This window comes from Diadema setosum, chromosome 8 (genome assembly GCF_964275005.1).
Source record: "Diadema setosum chromosome 8, eeDiaSeto1, whole genome shotgun sequence".
Classification (NCBI taxonomy): Eukaryota; Metazoa; Echinodermata; class Echinoidea; order Diadematoida; family Diadematidae; genus Diadema; species Diadema setosum.
The window spans coordinates 37,710,051-37,731,247 of record NC_092692.1 but is presented as its reverse complement, the minus strand read 5'-3'; the positions used below and the strand labels follow the sequence as shown (position 1 = coordinate 37,731,247).

Here is a 21,197-nt window from a genome sequence, read left to right as displayed (position 1 = left end):
GACGCTTTGTATGTTGAACTAGGCACCTGCACTACATTGAGAGCGGGTACTTTAGAAAATGTCAATGGTTGGTATGCATGCGGTGTAATTGCGAAAGCAATTATTATACAGGATGATCTGAAATAACCGCATTTCAACGTTTCACACCCCTAATCAAAGAGCTCCGAGAGAAGCTAATTTTTAGTTGTTGTCGCTGAATGCTAAATACCTCTTCATTTGTATGTTACAGGTGAACCAGATCTTATTATGTTCAATTCTTATGATAGTAAATCCAGTGCAAGAGTTTTGGTAGAGTTTGTATGGTACATTGAGGACTCAATAAGGTCAACAATAGTTAAATGTGCATTTATACGCAGATTTATAGCTAAGTTCCCCTGTTTGTTTGTTTGTTTTTGTCAAATGACTACTAGTAGTAACGTAATTATGTTGACTCTGGCTCTAAGTATTCAATCACTCCTTTATAGTTTGTTACAGCACACCACGCACCGATGCACCTCATCGTATACACCCCGTGCATACGATGTGCACTGCACTTCACGTTGCACCAGCATGATATGCAGCTATCACGTACTGTCACTCATTGTAAATGGATTTTGATTTTGAAATAGATGACCAACAGCTAGTGAACCATACAAGCCAGTACTTCACTATCAACGAATTTAACAGTCAATTTCCTTTCAATAACGTAAATCAGATTTGTGCTTATTTCAGTTTAATTCACTTTAATATAAGAAGTTTAAATAAAAATTTTGAAATATTTGAATTATTTTTAAGTTCCCTCAATGATTTCCCATTTTCCGTCATAGGAGTTACCGAGACATGGTTGCACACCAATTCCCCGGACCTATTTGGTATTGAAAATTACAATTTTATTCGTAATGATAGAAAGTATGGCAAAGGAGGTGGGGTTGCCATGTACGTCAATAATCAAATTGAATTTAAAATTCGAACTGATTTGTGTATTCAGGAAGCAGAAAGTTTATTTATTGAAATCTTAAATGATAATGAAAAAAATATTATAGTTGGTACCATTTACCGTCCTCCACAAAATGACATTCAATCTTTTTTTGATAACTTTGACCATTGTGTTAATGAAATCTTCGGAGAGAGAAAATCCATTTTCTTGATGGGAGATTACAATATAGATTTATTACAACCCACCCATTTCCATGACATATTATTTTCCAATTCACTGCATCCCCACATCAATAAGCCCACCAGAATAAATAACACCACCCATAGCAAAACATTAATAGATAACATAATGTCTAATGTAATAACGGAAACCTGTACGAACGGCATTATTTATTCAGATATATCCGACCACCTACCAATTTTTTATGATTAATGATAAATCTGTAACAACCCCAATACGCCACCAACCCAAACAATATTTGAAAATGCATAGAAACGTAACGCCACATAATATTGATTCACTGAATCAAGATTTATTTGAAGAACAATGGAATGACGTTTTTGAACTCCAAGATGTCAACTCTTCTTATGAAATTTTTTTACAAAAATTATTAGATTATTGTGATAAACACATTCCTTTAACTCCCAAAAGAAATGGAAGGAAAAAAGCTCGGCAACCCTGGATTACTCAAGGTCTTATATGTTCTATTCTCACTCGAAACCGTCTTTATAAAATATCTCTGAGAAAACCTACTCCTGAAAACGTGAAAAGGTACAAAATATATAGAAATAAACTAACTACTTTGATTCGAGTTTCACGTAAATCATATATTTCGAATAAACTCGAATCTAATAAGGATGATAAAAGTGCTCTTTGGCGGACCGTTAATGAAATACTGAAAAAGAAACCTACGGAATGTCCTGACAGCATTACTCACAACGATAATGTTATTACCAATCCTGATCAAATTGCAAATATTTTTAACAATTTTTTTGTTAATGTCGGTCCTTCTTTGGCAGCATCTATTCCCATAAACGATATAAAGAATTATAAAGATTATTTATCTGAAAGTAATCAAAATTCTTTGTTTTTTACTCCAATTAATGAATCGGAAATTATTGATACTGTTCGATTTTTGAAATGTAGTAAATCCTGTGGGCCTGATAACTTAAGTGTGAACTTGTTGACAAAAATAATTTACCCCCTAGCAGCCCCTCTCACCCATATATTCAATCTATCCCTACTCAACGGAAAGTATCCAGACTCCTTCAAAACGGCCAAAGTTATCCCCATTTATAAAAAAGAAGATCCCTTAATGGTGAAAAACTATAGACCCATTTCATTGTTACCTGCAATATCGAAAATTTTAGAAAAAGTAGTTTACAAGCGTCTCCACTCGTTCATGATTGAAAATGAAATATTAAATGCGAATCAGTTTGGTTTTAGGAAAGGATTTTCTACCGATTATGCTATAATTAAATCTGTTGATAATATTATTGATGCGCTTACTAAAAAGGAGCACATAATTGGAGTTTTTATGGATCTTAGTAAAGCGTTTGACACTATTGATCATGACATTTTACTTGAAAAATTACATAATTATGGTGTGAGAGGGATTACTCTGTCGTGGTTCAGAAGTTATTTAAGTCATCGAAAACAATATGTTGCATTTAAATCCACTCACTCAACATATTCTAACGTGTTATGCGGTGTCCCTCAGGGGTCTATCCTCGGGCCCCTACTCTTTTTGATTTATATTAATGATATTATTAACTCTTCTCCTCGTTTAAATTTCATCTTATTTGCAGACGACACCAATGTTTTTTATTCCCACAGGGACATTGTAACACTGGTTGATACATTAAATACGGAATTAAGCAATATCTCGAAATGGTTTAGAAGTAATAAGCTTTCATTGAATATTGATAAGACATGTTTTATACACTTTCATACGTTGCAATCCCAACCCACCCTTCCTCAAAGTATTTTTATTGATGATATAAACATTGCTGAGAAACATTCAACCAAGTTCCTAGGAGTGACCATAGATAGCAATCTATCTTGGAATACTCATGTTCAGAATATTACAACAGCAATATCTAAAGCAACTGGTGTTTTAAGAAGAATAAAATATTTAATTAATGATCAAACTTTAATTATGTTATACAATACTTTATTTTTTACCATATGTAATGTACTGTAATATTGTATGGGGCAACAGTAGCAAAACAAAATTGAATACAATTTTTCTTCTCCAGAAAAAGGCTCTTCGTATATGCACACATTCAAATTTTTTGGCTCACACTGATCCCATATTTTATCGCCTAAAAACTTTGAAAGCCCATGATATACATCTATACCTAACTGCCATATTTATGTATAAACACACTCGAAATTTATTACCATTTTTTCATAATACCCTAGTAACCAATGATCATATTCATTTATACCCTACTCGTCGTTCCCATGATTTTCATTTAAGTAATCCGAAGCTTTTACTTGCTCAAAAGTCAATTAGACATCAAGGTCCGGATACATGGAACACTCTTCCTGAGGAGTTGAAACAGTGTGCCTCCTTGTTTTCATTTAAAGCAAACTTAAAGAAGTATATTTTATTACAGTATACTTCAAATACGAACTAAAAACAAACAAATTATACAATTAATGTTGGTCTCCCGATAGCAACAACGCATATCGTCCCCTCTTTCAGTAAACCAATTCTATTATTCTAAATTCCAGCCTATCTGCCATTGTGCACCTTCAAGCACCTGCACACACATTCACCACCACCACCATCACACACTAGAGTTTATTTTCCCCTGCTACTTTCGCAGCAGAATTTATATCGTTACGAATCTAGTACGTCCTTATCTTTTCCTCGGGCCGGCCATCTTTTCAAGCAATGCTTACAATGGCGGCCCTCTGCATAATCGTTTCTTAACTATAAATGCTATTCTTATCACTGCTGCATAGACATGCATATTGTATATTATATTTCTTTCATATCGTTGTTTATGCAAGTCAAAAGACTGTGTTAAATTCATTTTATATATTTCCTACATGTTCATGATTATGTACTTATATGTATCGCGGTTTATGCAAGTCAAACGACTCTGCGTTGAATTTACTTTGTATACTTCCTGCATCTTCATGATCATGTAACTTATGTATATTGATTTGCAGAAAATAAAGTATCTATCAAACAAACAAAACACTTCCATGAAGCTCACACACACATTTGCTCTTTAATAAACCATTCCTAACATTGTGCTCATGATGGTGAACCGAAAGGACACTGGAAATCAGTTCAGTTTTTTAGCACCTGCAAGTGATGTACCGCTCTTGCGTTCTTGTTCGTTTGTTTTTGTTTGTTTTTGTTTGTTTGTTTTTTCGCAAAGAAAGTGTACCTGGTAATCAGTACGGAAAGTGCTATCAGTATGGAAACTATATACCACACGTTCAGAACAAGAGTCAGAATTTCATATTCCTCTTGAAAGATCATGGGAATTCATTGTGGGCTGTTTTGTTTTGTTTTGCTTTGTTTTTGTTTTTCTGGGCACTCACCGCTTTCAGGTCCTCAATCACAGGGCGGAAACCAGAATAAATTCCAACATCTATGATTCCCATGTGGGTCTCCTTTTCGCGGAGGTACCTTGATGCATTGACAGTAAACAAAATATTCTAAAATATCAACATTACATCATTTGGAAAAGATCACTTTTCCCAAAGTGATAATAAACAACCGATAAGTACAATACACAGTAGTACATGATGACTTCATGCATAAATCTATACATCAAAATTTTATGACAGATACATCGATGTACACGCATTGTAACTCCAAAACAGGAGAAAACAGAATAGTCTCGGCGACATAAGACTTCATAACGTCAGCAAAAGCATGGCTTGACCGGGGTTGACGGTACTCGGCGGTGAGAGGGGACTTTATAACTACGATGAAAAAAGAGAGAAACAAGGCAAATGCCATAATGTGTCTCGCAAATTCGCGTACAAGAAATTATTCGCGAATGGGATATAACATAAAAAAAGAGATATAACAGATAAAAAGAGATATAAAAGGGTAAAAATGTATGGCAAAAACGAAACGCGCCATAAAAACGTAACATTGAGCCCTTAAAGTTCGTTGACCCCTGCCTGTGACCTTTGACCTCGTGGTGACCATCCACTTCCCAAGGGACATCTACCATCCAAGTTTGGTCACAAACGGACCTATGGATCAAAAGTTATGACCCATGAAAGAAACGCGCCATAAAAACTTAACATTGGGCTCTTAAAGTTCGTTGACCCATGGTTGTGACCATTGACCTTGTGGTGACCATCCACTCCCCAAGGGACATCTACCATCCAAGTTTGGTCACATATTGAATTATGGATCAAAAGTTATGACCCATAATAGAAACGTGCCATAAAAACTTAACATTGGGCTCTAAAAGTTCGTTGACCCCAGCTTGTGACCTTTGACCTTGTGGTGATCATACACTCCCCAAGGGACATCTACCATCCAAGTTTAGTCACAAACGGACCTATGGATCAAAAGTTATGACCCATGATAGAAACGCGCCTTAAAAACTTAAAGCCCCAACAAAGTTCTGGTATGCCTGTAAAAGTTGTCAAATTTCGCTCCCAAATGTGAACGTATGCTTAGGAAATGTGCGGGATAACGCTTTAATAACCAGCTATTCGATGGTTAACGACGAAAATGGGAAATATTAACCAAAAAGATTCAGTCTCAGAACTTACCCCAACGGGGTCAGGCCAAACTCGGACTCGGGGATAACTCGGCTTTGCTTTGAGTTGACGGCGGGATGAGTTGTAACGGTTGTCCATCTGATTGTACGGTGTTGTCCTATGGGAGCGGCCTGTATAAACTAGCGCTTGGTGTTCTGACTACTCGCAGTAATGGTCCGAGTTGTAACACCACGCGCACCAAAAACCTCTTTTGCGCGCATGTAAAATTAGTGTGCGCCTATCAAGCACCTCTAAAACAATCAAAGGCGCTCGATATTAAACATTATAAAATGGGTTCACAGTCAGACCGCAACGCTGCTGTTAATGAGCTCAAATCAAAAATTTATCGTACGCGCAGGTTTTTGCGCATGTCCTTCTCAGCACCCGAGATTTTGCGAGATAATTCAGAGACAACGTGCATGGTCTACGAGATTCACTTATTGGCGACATGAAGATCTACTATCCGTGACTAATTGACATGGTTTGTGAATATTTGAAATAAATCACACCTTTTAATGCTTACATTATACAAAATGAGCTTATGATATCATTATTCATATCTATGAATTATATCGATATTTTCCAAACGACCCTGAGACAAATTAGAACAAGGCTTTCTATTTATTGCCAACCCGACCCGTTCATAGGTTGAATCACCACATGAATGATAGTCACCGTTTTAGATATACCTGTTATAATAGCACACTAAGAACTGAATTGGTCCCTCGCTTAGAAAACAATAAAAATTGCAAGTCTCGTCGAGTAAAAATCATAGTGTGGCAATTTGAAATACATGCGCTCCCAGGGTATCATTAGATAAATTACTCAGCGATGTATACAGTGGATTAATAAGGAATAATTATTCTAATATCAAAAAGAGAGCCCCAAAGAACTCATGTGTGCAAACACAGTGCTAGATCTTTTATTATTGATTTGTATGCTACTTATTAATGCACTCTACTCTTATATAGTTGTGCTGGCAAAAAAAGTTCAAGCCAAAGTTGCTGTCGATCAGAGTGGAGTGTTGTTCTTGTTGTTTACGTGGAGATCTTACACCAGCTGCAGTTGCCTGAACCTGAGCGCGTATACACACATTGTGCGCGCGCGCACACACACACACCATATAGGGTCCTACACTCAGCGTGTTTCTACAGAACCCAAAATTCCGGGTCTATCGGATTGTATCCGATAGAGGGGGCTGTAGAAACACACCAGTAACGGTTTCTTTCCGATGCAGATTCCGATACCGATTCCGCTTAACTTAACCGTCTAATGAGGTAGTTCTTTCCGGGGCAGTTTCCAGTGTCAGCGCTGTAGAAACACGCCAGGTTCAATAATCCGATACTGACCCGGAAGACAATCACCAGTTTGACAGACATGTGTACGGTAATGTGGCCATGACTTTTAATGTGCATGCATGTTGCAGCTATTTTATCTAACGTTGAATAATCCACTTTTACAGTAGTTGGGTGTCTCCAAAACGTCCGAGTATCAGGTTCTAACGTTACTACTACGACTAGTCACAATTCATGAATTTGCCTCAGATTTGACAAACTTGTAAAGAAAATACTCTGAATTTTAACATAAAGAAAAGACACACGAACAGGGGCAGGGGTGTTATTTTTACACAGTTGCGCTGTAATTTTAAAACCAAGGCAACTATAACAGAACACTAGGCCTAGATCTAATAATAGTAACCGTTCTCATATAGGCTGCCTAGTTAGGCCTAATACTTTTTAACGTTAGATTCGAGCTACTAGAACCTATAGTTCTACGAGTACGACTAACTTGTTACATTCTAATTGACAATACTTATACTAACTAGCGCTAACAATACGTGTGAGATGCACATAGAATCTAGTAGGGGTCTATTAAAACTAGATATTCTCTAGGCCTAGGCCTAAATACTTTTTTAGTTCGGAAAAGACAAACTCTAAAGTCTAGCATTAGCAAACTAGTGTTAGGGTTTGTTTTACGAACTTTTTGTCATTATTCTAAAGGTTCGTTACTAGGGTCTAGTTTGTTAATCCGACAAAGAATCAAATAGAAATATGGATCTTGGTAGGGCCTATAAAAATACGACGTTTCGTTAGTCCAAAAATGAAAGGAAATTCAAACATTCATTTACTGAGTATCGAAACATAATTGAAGTACATTTTGTCAATCCAAAAGTGGAAAAAGTGAGTCCACTTGGGGTGTAACGTTAGAATATGTCTAGACCTAGTTAACGTTAGATTTTAGAGGCAAGGTGCCTACCTATTAAACAAACTTTACCGTACGTTAGAATTAACGCTATCTAACGTTAACCGTTAAGTGTTTTGTTAGGCATCCTAACAACAGCTGCTTCTGTTCTAAAATCTAACGTTGACTTGGGATATAACTAACAGTTCTTTAATGTTCCATAAACCCGAGTTTCTACCCGAATTAAATCCTACCTGCCCGAAGAAAGAGGTCTAACACAGTTAATACAAACAGTCAACGTTTAATAGCCCTCACGTTTTAAATAGGTCTTTGTTCTAACGTTACTTATAAGAAATATAAATCCAATGACAAACAGTCGATCCTTTTAGTTGTAACGTTAGGCCGTTTGTGTTTAAGACTCTGACAGTTAGACTAACGTTAGGGCCTATACTGAACGTTTTAACTTGTTAAGTTAGAGTGGTTCTCTAGGTCTAGGGCCTAATTTAAAGGGGCCCTGAAATTCAAATGCATGTTGATTTGTGTTGATTTAAAATACCCTCAAGTTCTCAATACCACTTTTGTGGTGAAACGGATATCTAACACGATTAACGTTAAAAACATTCTATTTATTTTTAACGACTTTTTCTTTTTATTGTCCAGATTAACGTTAGACTCTAGATCTACTTGGGAACGCCCACAAAAAAAAAAGAAGAAGAAACCACCTTCCAAATTAACACGTTACAAGTTCTAACGTTAGATCTACTTTAAGACATTTCTAATCAATATTATTCCTCATCTGTCAGTCATTGGTAAAGACAGTACAGATCTATGTAATGCAGTAGTAGTAAAGTACGTCTAGAATCTAGGCACTAGGCCCTACTGAAATATTTAACAAAACTATAAAAAAAAAAAACACCTTCCAAACTAGTTCTAGATTGACTTTAAGACATTTCTAATCAATATAATCAAAATAGAGCCTATAAATACTGAATATGGAATGTTTCTTAGAATCACCCTTACCGGTATAGGCCTATTCCCAAAAGTGATGTTTTCAAATAAAATTGGAAGTAGCCTAGGCCTAGGTATCCTATATTCATAGTAACTTTAGAATCTAACGTTAGGCCTAATGACAAGTAGAAATGTGGAAATCACTAACATGAATAGGCCTAACTGTTAGTCTAACATTAGAGCTAGGCCTAACTTGTAACTAGTAGGGCCTAGGCCTATTATTTTCTAGGCCTAGGCCTAGTAAGATAGTATCCAGTCGCAGTAGGCCCAACGACTCTTTACTCCTAAAACATGTAGAAACTGCTAGGCACTATAAATCTAATCATTTTTTATCTTTAACTTGTTAGCGTTAAATGTTAGACTAGAAGTATGCTTAACGTTGGGCCCAGCCCAACAGTTGAGTAGGAGGTTCTACTTCTACTCTGGAAACTAGTTAGAATTGATGATAGAACTTACAGAACTCAGTCAGACGCGACAGAAGCTGTGTCTCTGTGAACTGCTGTTGTCTCGTCACATGTGATAATCCAGTTATAAAAATCCAACCTTAAGATCCGTGAAAAATTGACAAACCAAAGAATTGGTAGAAAACAAAACTAGTTTCTAATCCATATAAACTTTCGAGCTAACGTTAGAGTAGGGGCCCTAACGTTAAGTTAGATGAAAACAAATTCGTCCAGCAGCCGGTCGTAGCTTGTACCCACACTAGGCCGGGCCGGCCGGCCCATACCCAGGGCTAGGCTAGCTAGGCAGCCCTGTGCTCAGTTTCGTTCAATCGGTGATCGCATCCGCATCATCAGTAGATGCTTGACCTTGACCCAGGCCCACAATGCACCAGCCAACTTTCCAGACATCCGGTCACACCTGCATTTAGGTGGAGAATCGGATTCAATCCGATTATGCGCTTTCTGTAGAAACAACCCGGTTCTGCGTTAGCGCACTGTTTGATTACGCGCTTGCAATGCTAGGTCTATCGGATTCTCTGTAGAAACACGCTGACTGTCATCTACACACAGTGTATTACTATTATGTAGAGTACACGTTTACTGTCATTCCGCGAGGTGCGTTCAACTCTCCACTCGGAGGGAATTAACCAATCAGAAACGCGTATTCGCGGCAAACTGAAATCTCGTAAAAAATTAACTGTACAACGCAATGATTTATTCGCCAACCTGACCCGTTCATAGGATCAGTCCACATAAAGTCATTATGTTTTCATAGAATGATATTTCCTCTTTCATTTTATACCTCTTCCATTTTGGTCCACCTTAATTTCGTCGGTCTAGTGTACCCCTTAAGAAGAATGAAAAATATGCAAATTTTGTGTTTTATAATTTCCTTGTTCAGTATATTTTATATGTCATAACCTTCCAAGTGGTCAAATTTCATCAAAGTACAACTCTTCAGCTTTTTATCGATATATAAATCATGAAGATTGATAATGTCGTTTAGATTTACAGACACTCTAAAAATGTGGTCTCCCAGCTCATTACGTATTCATGTCCGCGAGGTCCATGCATACGCGTACGATAAATGCGAAGGCTTTTCAGGACGTTGCGGTCTGACTGTTCAAGAATGTAGCCAATTGGAAGCGCTGAAATGAGTCACGTGTGCGTGCATTATTTTCTTCAGGTAAGCACTAAGAAGAGTCTCTCTTCCACCTCCCTGGCCTGACGTACGTCACAATGTTTTACACTAACAGTGCGCACTCAATCAGTTGTTACAAGTGCGTCACGCGCTACTATACGCGCTGTCAATCCTGTAAACAACTTCTAGTTCGGGCCGCGGGCTGCCACAACAGCCGGCGGCCTTTCTTGTGCATAACAGTACGTGGCGTACGTATACTCTTACACATACGTACGTACAGTACTTATCGTGTAGTGTGCGGGATTTCCGAGTGCGACGTGCGTAAATGTTTGGGACGAACATCTTCGGACATCTTGACTTTTGAGCGAGTGCTACATGTAGCTGACTGGTATTGACCCACAAAGGTACGTGAATAATGCTGTTAGTTTTCGACCCATTTTATAAAACTAATGATGCACAGGATTATTTCGTGGCGTTAGTTGCGCCTCGTGCATGTCGCACCATTGTCAATACTCTCGAGCGCGCCGCACCTTCACTAACACGTCTATCCTGTGCATCATTAGTATAACAACAATAGCCATGTCTACACCTATCCAAAAACTTGTAGTTCTACTAACTACGAGCGCAAAAATGCGTTCCCCTAACCACGACAAAACTTCGATGCCGTTCACACCTACATGCAGTTAGCAAAACCTCGAGGTAAAGATAACTAAAGTGAGGTTCACACCTAGGCCCCTTTACCTTAAGGTTTTCTAAACCTCGAGGTTTTGTAAAGTACGAGGCACTAAACTCCAAGTTAGCGTAGATGTAGACGCATGTAGTTTAGAAAACCACGACAAAACCTTAAGGCGAAGACACCACGACAACACCACAAGATTTCTTAGGGTGTTGTCGTGGTTTAAGCGCGTAGTTTAAGCGCGCTGTGGCAGCGCGCTTAAACTATGACAGATGTGAACGGAGTTTTGTTAACCACGACGCTCAGTTTTTTCCACAATAGTGCTCAACCCTATGTGCAAACTAGGCGCCCTTTATTTTCTATCGTAGTTATCTTTACCTCGAGGTTTTGCTAACTGCATGTAGGTGTGAACGGCATCGAAGTTTTGTCGTGGTTAGGGGAACGCATTTTTGCGCTCGTAGTTAGTATAACTACAAGTTTTTGAATAGGTGTAGACATGGCTTATGATAGAAAATAAAGGGCGCCTTGTTTGCACATAGGGTTGCGCACTACTAGTATTATGGAAAAAACTGAGCGTCGTGGTTAACAAAACTCCGTTCACATCTGTCATAGTTTAAGCGCGCTGCCACAGCGCGCTTAAACTACGCGCTTAAACCACGACAACACCCTAAGAAATCTTGTGGTGTTGTCGTGGTGTCTTCGCCTTAAGGTTTTGTCGTGGTTTTCTAAACTACATGCGTCTACATCTACGCTAACTTGGAGTTTAGTGCCTCGTAGTTTACAAAACCTCGAGGTTTAGGTGTGAACCTCACTAATAACTTCAAAGACCGCGCGTCTCGACTCAGCAACTGAGTCGATGTGCGTATAGGCTTGAGGACCGCGCGATGTGATTTTTTTTTTTTGTTTTGTACAGGATTACGTTAGCACGCACTTTCCTGTCTATTCAGTTAGGCCTCGTTTGGTATTATGCAGTGGCCAGTAGAATATGGTGATTACAAACTGCCTGTAATTTGTCTGAAGTAGGGTCGAATTTTTCCTGAGACCGAGTTAGTCTGGAGCCTTCTGGAATAAAAGTCGGTTTTCCTACTATTATCATTTTTCTCAAAATACTCCAAAACGACTCATCATTCCGGCAAACCGCGTCAGCCAGGTAAGTTTCTTAGTAGACTCTTTCGATATAGTGCAAGCAAATATGAAATGGTGCTAGACGGGTTCTCAAGCCCTTACCAAAACTTTGTTTTCACTTTAACATTGGGCTCTAACAGTTCGTTGACCCATGGTTGTGACCTTTGACCTTGTGGTGACCATCCACTCCCCAAGGGACATCTATCATCCAAGTTTGGTCACAAATGGAGTTATGGATCAGAAGTTTTGACCCATAATAGAAACGTGCCATAAAAACTTAACATTGGGCTCTAAAACTTCGTTGACCCCAGCTTGTGACCTTTGACCTTGTGGTGATCATCCACTCCCCAAGGGACATCTACCATCCAAGTTTAGTCACAAACGGACCTATGGATCAAAAGTTATGACCCATAATAGAACTGCACCATAAAAAAACTTAACATTAGGCTCTAAAAGTTCGTTGATCCCAGCTTGTGACCTTTGACCTTGTGGTGATCATACATTCGCCAAGGGACATATACCATCCAAGTTAAGTCACAAACGGACCTATGGATCAAAAGTTATGACCCATGATAGAAACGTGCCTTAAAACTTAACATTGGGTCCTAAAGTTCATTGACCCCTGCCTGTGAGCTTTGACCTTGAGGTGACCTCAATATATGGTAAAATGTGAAACTTTGTATGACCCCTCTTCCCTCGAAGTTTGATTGCAATTGATGAAAAGAGTAAAGAGTTATTGAAGTTTTTGTAGCGTTACGGACAGACGACGGACGGACAGACGGACGGACGACGGACGGACGGACGACGGACGGACAGACGCCGCAGGCGATCCCCTTAGTCTCCCCTCACCTCCGGCGGGCCCGACAAAAAAAGCATATCACATTCTGTCCTGAACGTTTTCTTGAACAAGAAACACGCTTTACATGCGTGAACTTCACGCATTTTTTTTTTTACAACTTCCTTGCAGTTATTTCTTCTCACAGATGATGAGCTAATACTATCATTATTATCTTTATCATCATTTGCGTACACATGGCGACATGCTCTGTCTTTGTCGTGGCCGACTCGGGCGTCATGCCAATAAAGAAATTCTGTGCAATGATCTTCTTTTTACCCTCCGAGAACTATTGACCGATTCTGTGACGCGCTATGTGTATTTTTGGCATGGGCGCAGCCATAGTGGGTGTATCAGCCGACCCCCCTCCGCACTCCCCACCCCTTTCCCTACACTAGCACGCGCGCAGAATGAAAAACTGCTTTAGCCAATAGGCGTCTCGTACTGAGTGCGCGAATGCTTGCTAATGCGCGAACCTTTGTTACAAGTGCGTGATAAACATGTTGCCCGGGGGTGGGGGAGAGGAGGGGGGGTCGGCTGATACACCCACTATGGCTGCGCCCTGTGCCGTAAAATGTCTGCTGCCCTCAACGAACCCGAATCGGTCAATAGATGATTGTATGTAAATCACTGCACTCCCTCCGCTAGTATAGGCCTACCTTGTGCAGACTGTAATGTCAATGTGATTCAGGTTTCCTCTCTCCCTTACTTCCGAGGCGCTGACATTCAGTATGAACGGACAGGTGTCTATATCCGATGCCTCCGTGTTGAAGGATAGTTCGACCTGCAAAACAATGTAGAAGTATAGGGGCAAAGTGGAGTAAGACGGACATTATCTTTAGAGGCACGTCATTCTTAAAGGGGAAATCCAGTCCAAATATAAGTTAGTCTGATAAAATTGTAAAATCTTACCAGTTCAAGGGTGAAAACTGAACTCCGAGGAAAAACAAGGAAGTCATGACATTTTAAAGTGTTGCTAATTTCAGCAAAACAGTTCTTGTACAGTGGATATGAATATGCAAATGAGTGAGCTAACCATGCCATACCCTCATGATTTTCCCCTGAGGTGTACAAAAATAAGAAAAAAACTCAATGTTTCTGTCAATGAAGTCTGAAACATGAATGTTATTCCTGGTTGAATAACTTCAGCTTCAGCATAGTGATCAGTTAGATATACCAGAATTTGAGCCTATATACAGATAGTTCATATTGCGATTGAGTGAAAAACGGGAAATTTAAAAAGTTTATGTACAAACTATATTCCAAGTTGTGAGGAGATGACATGCATTCTTTGCTATCTGCATATTCATATTGACCGTCCGTTGTTTCTTGAAAAATTTGTGAATCTCGAAAATGTCATATAACTTCCTTATTTTTCACCCGATTTTACTGCAGAACGCGTAATATTTCACTTTTCTTATCAGACTAACTTTTATTTGGACTGGATTTCCCCTTTAAACCCAGAAGGACGGCTGTAGATACTGTTCTTTGGTGCCTAACTTGTTGCTGCAGCAGGTTGCTACACATCTACTCAACCATTCAAATTTTTTATTAAAGGTACATAATGTAATCACACCGTTTCATTCTTATGACAAGTACATATTAAATATGTATTTTTCATTAAAAAATGAAATAATGTTGGTGGGTGGGGATGAGTAGCGATATGCGGCCGCCACATTAATTACGCCCCTAAGTTACCTGTATATTATTCCGTCGGCTTTTTTTTTTCGAGGTTTCTATCTTAAAGTGTGCATTGTGTTTCCAGATACATGTATACAATTGTATGGATACAGTTTTTGTTGCATTATATTCCGTGATCTGTATATTTTTTTTCAACTTGCTCATTTTCATGAACTAATACATATATATGAATATGTATTATTATTTTTTTTGATGGTGGAAATAAATTGAAATGAATCAAACTGAGCTAAACTGGAACTTGTTACTGAAAATAAGGTAAAAATCCTACCTTTGTGTAGAGGTATTTCAAGTGCTCTTTCATAATGCCATAAAAATGAATGCTTAAATATTCAATATAAGTATTCCTTCAACTCACAAACCATTCCGGTTTCATTCTCCTTGAAAACTTACCTTTGCCTTGACTATTCCTTGTCCCTTCCCAGTGAGAGTTAATTCTTCACCGATAGCGCGAGTTATCTGTAACATCAATAATCACAAATGTTATACTACATTGGCTTAATTAAGAAAGCGTAATCTACCCACCCATTCTTTCATTATAACGAACACAGGCTTCACTGCCTATCGTGATCAAATGGTCATGACAAACAAATAGAGGATAACAGCAGCTAAATGTGTTTAACCATAACAGTATTAAAAAAAAAAACACAGCACACACACACACACACACACACACACACGCACCCTCTCTCTCCCTCTTTGACCCGAATTCACGAAGGTGGTACAAAATGAAACCATTGTTTAAACCATGGACAAAACCATGGAGCGTCAAGTGTCGCACGAAATATTTCGTTGCAAAATTGGTCATTTCGTCGACAAAATGACCGTTTCGTTAACGAAATTATCATTTTGTGGACGAAATGTTCATTTAGTTACAAAATGTTGTCATTTCGTTACAGAATAATCATTTCATCGACGAAATGACTGATTTCGTAACGGAATATTCCATGCGCTCTATAGTTTTTGTCCATGGTTTCATTTGTCTTGTACCACCTTCGTGAATTCGGGTCTTTTATGCAGAGTATCTGTTATTAATCAATTTCTATCTGTTTCCTCCTACTTCAGGCAAATTACTTGTGAGCTTTTGACTGATCAAGGGCGACCGTTTCTCTGATACAGTGTTCACATGATGTGTTCACTGCTCATAGCATCTCGATTTCAAGATGTTTTCCATGTCAAGATGAGAATTTCAGCTCATTCTAAACAGACAATTTGTGATGTCGATTCGGCATTGGCTGGGGGAATTTTAATCATTTCATTATTCGCCCAACTGTATGCACGATGTGATAATACAATACATGTATACCAACAATACGCCACTGCATAAAATATGTTATATTTTCAACAGTATTCAAGTATTCATAGGAGACAACACAATCAATAAAAATATCTTTCACATATCTTTCAACTATCAAAAACAGTGATTAGAGTAGATTAATAGCATTGTCAAATATAAGCATTATCAAATCTGACCAAAGAGCTTACATTGAGTAGGTGGTGTTGAAGAAAATCTCTTCGAATCTGACTTACATCTTCTTCTTGCTGCACCCTTGCGTTGTCATTCGAGAACGTGTACCAATTATTCCTCTCCCGATCCTTGTACTGCACGCCGCATTTAAGACTGACCCTGTCTTCCGCCGGACGGTTCGAGGAATATTCGGCTAAAGCCTGCATCGCCACAACCGTATCCTATTGAGAGTAAAGTAACATGTTTTTAGGACTTTATATACTTGGGATAGCGCTTCAGTGCCAGGTATGGTCTGCAGAGATGCACAAATCACGGACTGCTGCCTTAACGAATGCAATTACCAAGCTCAACAGTTGTACTTGAACTAGATATACCAAGAAAGATGACGTGTAGTATTGACCTAGGGATATGTACTCTTCTTCTTCTCCTTCTTCTTTTCTAAGATTCGAGGATAATGCGAGAGAGCGTGTAGCGGGCTGATTTCTTCTTCTCCTTTCCCTTCTTCTTCTTCTTTTCTTCTTCTTCTTCTTTTTCTTCTTCTTTTCTTCTTTTTCTTCTTCTTTTCTTCTTTTTCGTTTTATGAAACCTTCCCCCTTCGACCCCGAATGTGGTTGGCGACAGTTGCTGCTTTTCGGCGTAAGCATGAACACGTGTGTGATCGTGAATATGACGAGGAAAAATAATCATAACTGAGGATGGATCTATACCCGGTGACGACGGTGAGATAAAGAGATGAAGGTTAAAGTGGAGGCTCATGGCTGGGTGTGAGATCATGTTGGGATGGTAAACGATTATTCAATGTTACAGAAGTACAGACGTGCATGGTAGACGTGTATAGAAGAACATATTCCGGGGCATTTTTCAAACAACCATATTGTGATGATGATGATGATGACGATGTGGTGATGAAGATGATGTGATGATGATGATGATGGTGGTGGTGGTGGTGATGATGATGATGGTGACGGTGATAATTATGGTGAAGATGATGGTGATGATGATGGTGATGACGATAGTGATGATGATGATGGTGATGATGGTGATGATGATGTTGATAATGATGATGGTGATGATGATGATGATGTTGACGATAATGATGATGATGATGATGCGTTCCTGCATGGAAATAAATCCCTTCAACAAACCTGAGTCGACACGAATCCACCCTTGTAATTTCCCTGGTTGCTCAGCCATCGAACTATCCTGCCTGCGTAGCTGTAATCCTGTCTGGTGATTTGGGCGAGTAAAGCGTAGGCAGTAGTCTCGATGGAAATTGCGCTGGGTTTACTGCGGAACCAAAAGGGCACGTTCTCCGCGTAGTTTACTTCATCTGGGTCCCAGTATACGGCATTAGTGTCTGTAACAAGTAGAGACATGGCCAGTGCGGTATAATTTCCATCTTGGTTCTGTTTTTGTTGTTTGCTTACTCTAAATAGGAATTATGATGTAAATGACTGAATAAATAGAGTTTTTTATCATTATCACAGTTGAAAATAATCTAGACATAAGGCGTTTGGAAGTCGCAGGTTTTCAATTTATTTTGGATATTCTCTACAAATCTACTTGTGCTAAATGTTACATGTTAATGTTTATGTTAATGTTTGGTACGTGGTTATAGCATGAAAAGTAGTATGAAAATGACAAAGAAAAAAGGAACAAAACACGAAAATTTCTCTTGCTCACATCGTCCTTCTAACTTTCATTTAATCAACATATAGTGTTTATAGTATAAGAAAACGATATAACCTGTGATAGAGAATTTCCTCTCACAATACATTGACACAAGTTTATTTAGCGAACATTTATCTATTCGCGCAGATAATTTTCCACGGGCGACACTCGTTGACTTTCACTGCTTACGTTCAATAGACTTTGATTCGTTTTTCAGTCTGTCGTTCGCTTGTCTAGCACTTGTTATCAGGCTGTCGTCCGCTACTCCAGCAACACCCCCATTGCTGGCCAGGGCCAGCGCGTAGGCGACGATGGCTTTGTCGTACGACCGTTGCATTTCTTGAATCTTTCCCTCCAAGAAATCGACAGCGCGATCAATCGCCGTGTCTATTTCGTTCATGTCTTCTTCCTGCACAAAAGTGTGGAGACATTAATATTGCATGCCCATAACAAGAGTAAGAACATAATCTTCGAACATATATCGTTAATAGATATTGTTTCTTCGTTGATTCCTAACTTCAGGTTTCTAACATTGTTTTGGTTTGTTTTGAGTTGATTAGAAATCTCTTACGAAAAAGAGCATGTAATTCCAAGAGGAATTCAACTTTTATTTGACGAAAATTGGTTTTGAAATATCCAACACAGAGTGATCGCTTTATTTTCCTTTGTTTATGTATATCTCAGTCATTCCAGAACCGATTTCTATCACATAAACTTTGACTTCCTCTTGAAATGGTATTCTCTGTCCTATTTTGTAAGTGGTTTCTTGGTATCTCGTAAAAAGTTAAAAGCCGAATCCTCATCTACACCAATACTATATCATCTGATACCAATCGTGCAAGGAGTATCATTCCTATTTCAAAGGATTTCTTTTCTTTTCTTCCATTCTTTCCATCTATTCTGTCAAGTCGGGTCATGTTGTGTTTCTCCTGTCTTGTTCCGTCCTGTCTTAAATCTTATCTTGTGATAAGTATTTGCAAAAAAAAAAAAGTATTCAATAAGTTTGTGTGTGTGTGTGTGTGTGTGTGTGTGTGTGTGTGTGTGTGGTTCACAATATACAAGTTTTCTATTTAGTGGATCTCTCAATTCTCTTTTTTTTTTCTCAACTGCAGCTTAACTTTGTATTTTTGCCAGCATGCATTCTTATGTTTATCTGTATCATTTATCCTTTGCAAAGTCGAGTGTTAACGTTTATGATAGCATTCCTGATTAATTCTTTCTAAATATGTTTTGTTGGAAAAAGAAAAATGAAAGTAAAATGAATTGAATTGAAAATTAAATTGTTACACCTGCTATAAATACACTAACCCCTGTCAAAAGTGTCGCCAATGCATGGAACGACACGCCACGTCATCTCGGGAAATGGCCCTACGAGTGAACCCCATTTGTTTAACTTTGAGGTATATGTGTGAATAAAGTTGCTGAAAAGCAAAGGAAACCATAATAAAATATGAGAAATTTCAATCACAGATACAAGAATATACCTCGTTATGTAACAAGTGAAGTATGACTGCAAACGTTTTATTTTGCTCTATCTGATGATGGACCTACTTTAGAATTTAAAAAAAAAATATAGCTATTTACATGCATTCACACGTATATTCCTGCTGTATATTAACATTTACACATTATACATCTATATGAATTTCAAGGTATACACAAAAGGTAGAACATTGGTGTTTACCGCAATTTCAGGTTCCAGAAACTGTCGAGATTCCAGGAGCGAAATGAGAACAAAGGCAGTCATGGATATTGGGCCTGTGACAGCACCCTGTGTAGAACAGAAAGGGAGCAGATAGTAATTTATTATTACCCTCTCCGACTTGACAACTTGAATGTCATCTAACTTTTGTTTTCTACTCTCTACTGGATAGAATACAGTGTCCCACAAAGTGAACACATTGTGAACACAGTGTTAAATCTCTTCACACTGTTAAATTCGAGCGTTTAAAACAGTGTAGACACTCGTGAATCATCAATTTACTGTGTGAATAATCGATTCACAGTGTGAAACAGAATATTACTATATGTGAAATCGATTCACAGTGTGAAACAGAATATTACTATATGTGAATACCCTGTGAAAAATCACACCACATTGTGAAATAATGTTCACACTGTTAAATTCGAGCGTTTTCGCATAGACTATGTGAATACACTGTGAAGACACTGTGGGACACCGTGTTCTTTGCAGCATTGCTGTTCCTTCCCAGGTTACTATACAGCTGTAGATTAACACTAAAGAGACTGTGAAATAAAAAGAATGCGGATGTCAAGCTTAAATGATGTTTCCAAGCAAAATTCAAAATCTAAACAGAAATGTCCGTCATCTCTTTTCACGTGCACTCACAAAATTTCAACATTCTTTTAATAATGAGGGCGTCGATCCTTTCTAGGGAATGGGGGGGGGGGGGGGGTCGGGCCAAAACTTGAGGATATGCGTGAGGGACGGAGCGACCGAGTGAGGAAGGGTGTACGTGGGAGCTTTTTCATTTACAGAATTGAAATTCAATGATCTGGTGGACTCTCTTGGTGAAATATTTGGAAGATACAAATTTAAAAAAAATAAGAAAAGTAGATTATTCCAGGGAAACTGTAAGGGCTAAATCATAGTTTCCTCGTTCTCTATCCTTGTGTGCGCCATCACTGTTTATACTTTTAACGTCTATAAAGATGGTGCATATTAAATGGGAAATCCAGTCTAAATATATAAGTCAAACTGATAAGAAAGAGTAAAATATTACGAGTTTAACGGTAAGATTTTGATCGAAATCGGGTGAAAATAACGAAATTATGACATTTTGAAGTTTCGCAATTTTATTTTTCAGGAAACAGTTCTTGAACGGTCATTATGAATGATTATGCAAATGGAAAAGCAAGCATGCCATTCCCTCGCAACTGTCCATAAAGTTTGGAGTCTATACATAAGATTTAGAAATAAAATTTCCATTTTTTTTTTCACTAAAACGCAATCATGCCCAAGGCTAAAATCTTGGTATATCTAACTGATCACTATATTTTGAAGTTATTCAGCCAGGAATAACATTATGTTTCAGACTGTAATGACAACAACGTTCACCATTTTATTTTTTTTTTTCGTTCACGTATCAATAGAAAATTGTGAGGTAATGACATGGTTAGCTCACTAATTTGCAAGTTCATATCCAGTGTACAAGAACTGTTTTGCAGAAATTAGCAAAACTTCAAAATGTCATAACTTTCTTATTTTTTATCCGATTTCATTCAAATTTTTACCGTTCAGCTTGTTAGATTTTACTCTTCTTTA

At 38.3% G+C, this 21,197-nt stretch overlaps 1 protein-coding gene across 1 annotated transcript in view; it reads right to left on the bottom strand.

Moving 5' to 3' along the window:
- The window catches only part of LOC140232241 (complement C3-like), a 149,290-nt gene that overhangs the window by 11,025 nt on the left and 117,068 nt on the right, over positions 1-21,197 (bottom strand). The window contains exons 27-33 of the mRNA XM_072312375.1: positions 19,596-19,682; positions 18,101-18,320; positions 17,386-17,597; positions 16,303-16,461; positions 15,166-15,231; positions 13,734-13,858; positions 4,481-4,568 (exon numbers count right to left, since the gene is read on the bottom strand). Coding sequence (XP_072168476.1) covers positions 4,481-4,568; positions 13,734-13,858; positions 15,166-15,231; positions 16,303-16,461; positions 17,386-17,597; positions 18,101-18,320; positions 19,596-19,682 — 957 coding nt within the window. The remainder of the gene's footprint in view (positions 1-4,480; positions 4,569-13,733; positions 13,859-15,165; positions 15,232-16,302; positions 16,462-17,385; positions 17,598-18,100; positions 18,321-19,595; positions 19,683-21,197) is intronic.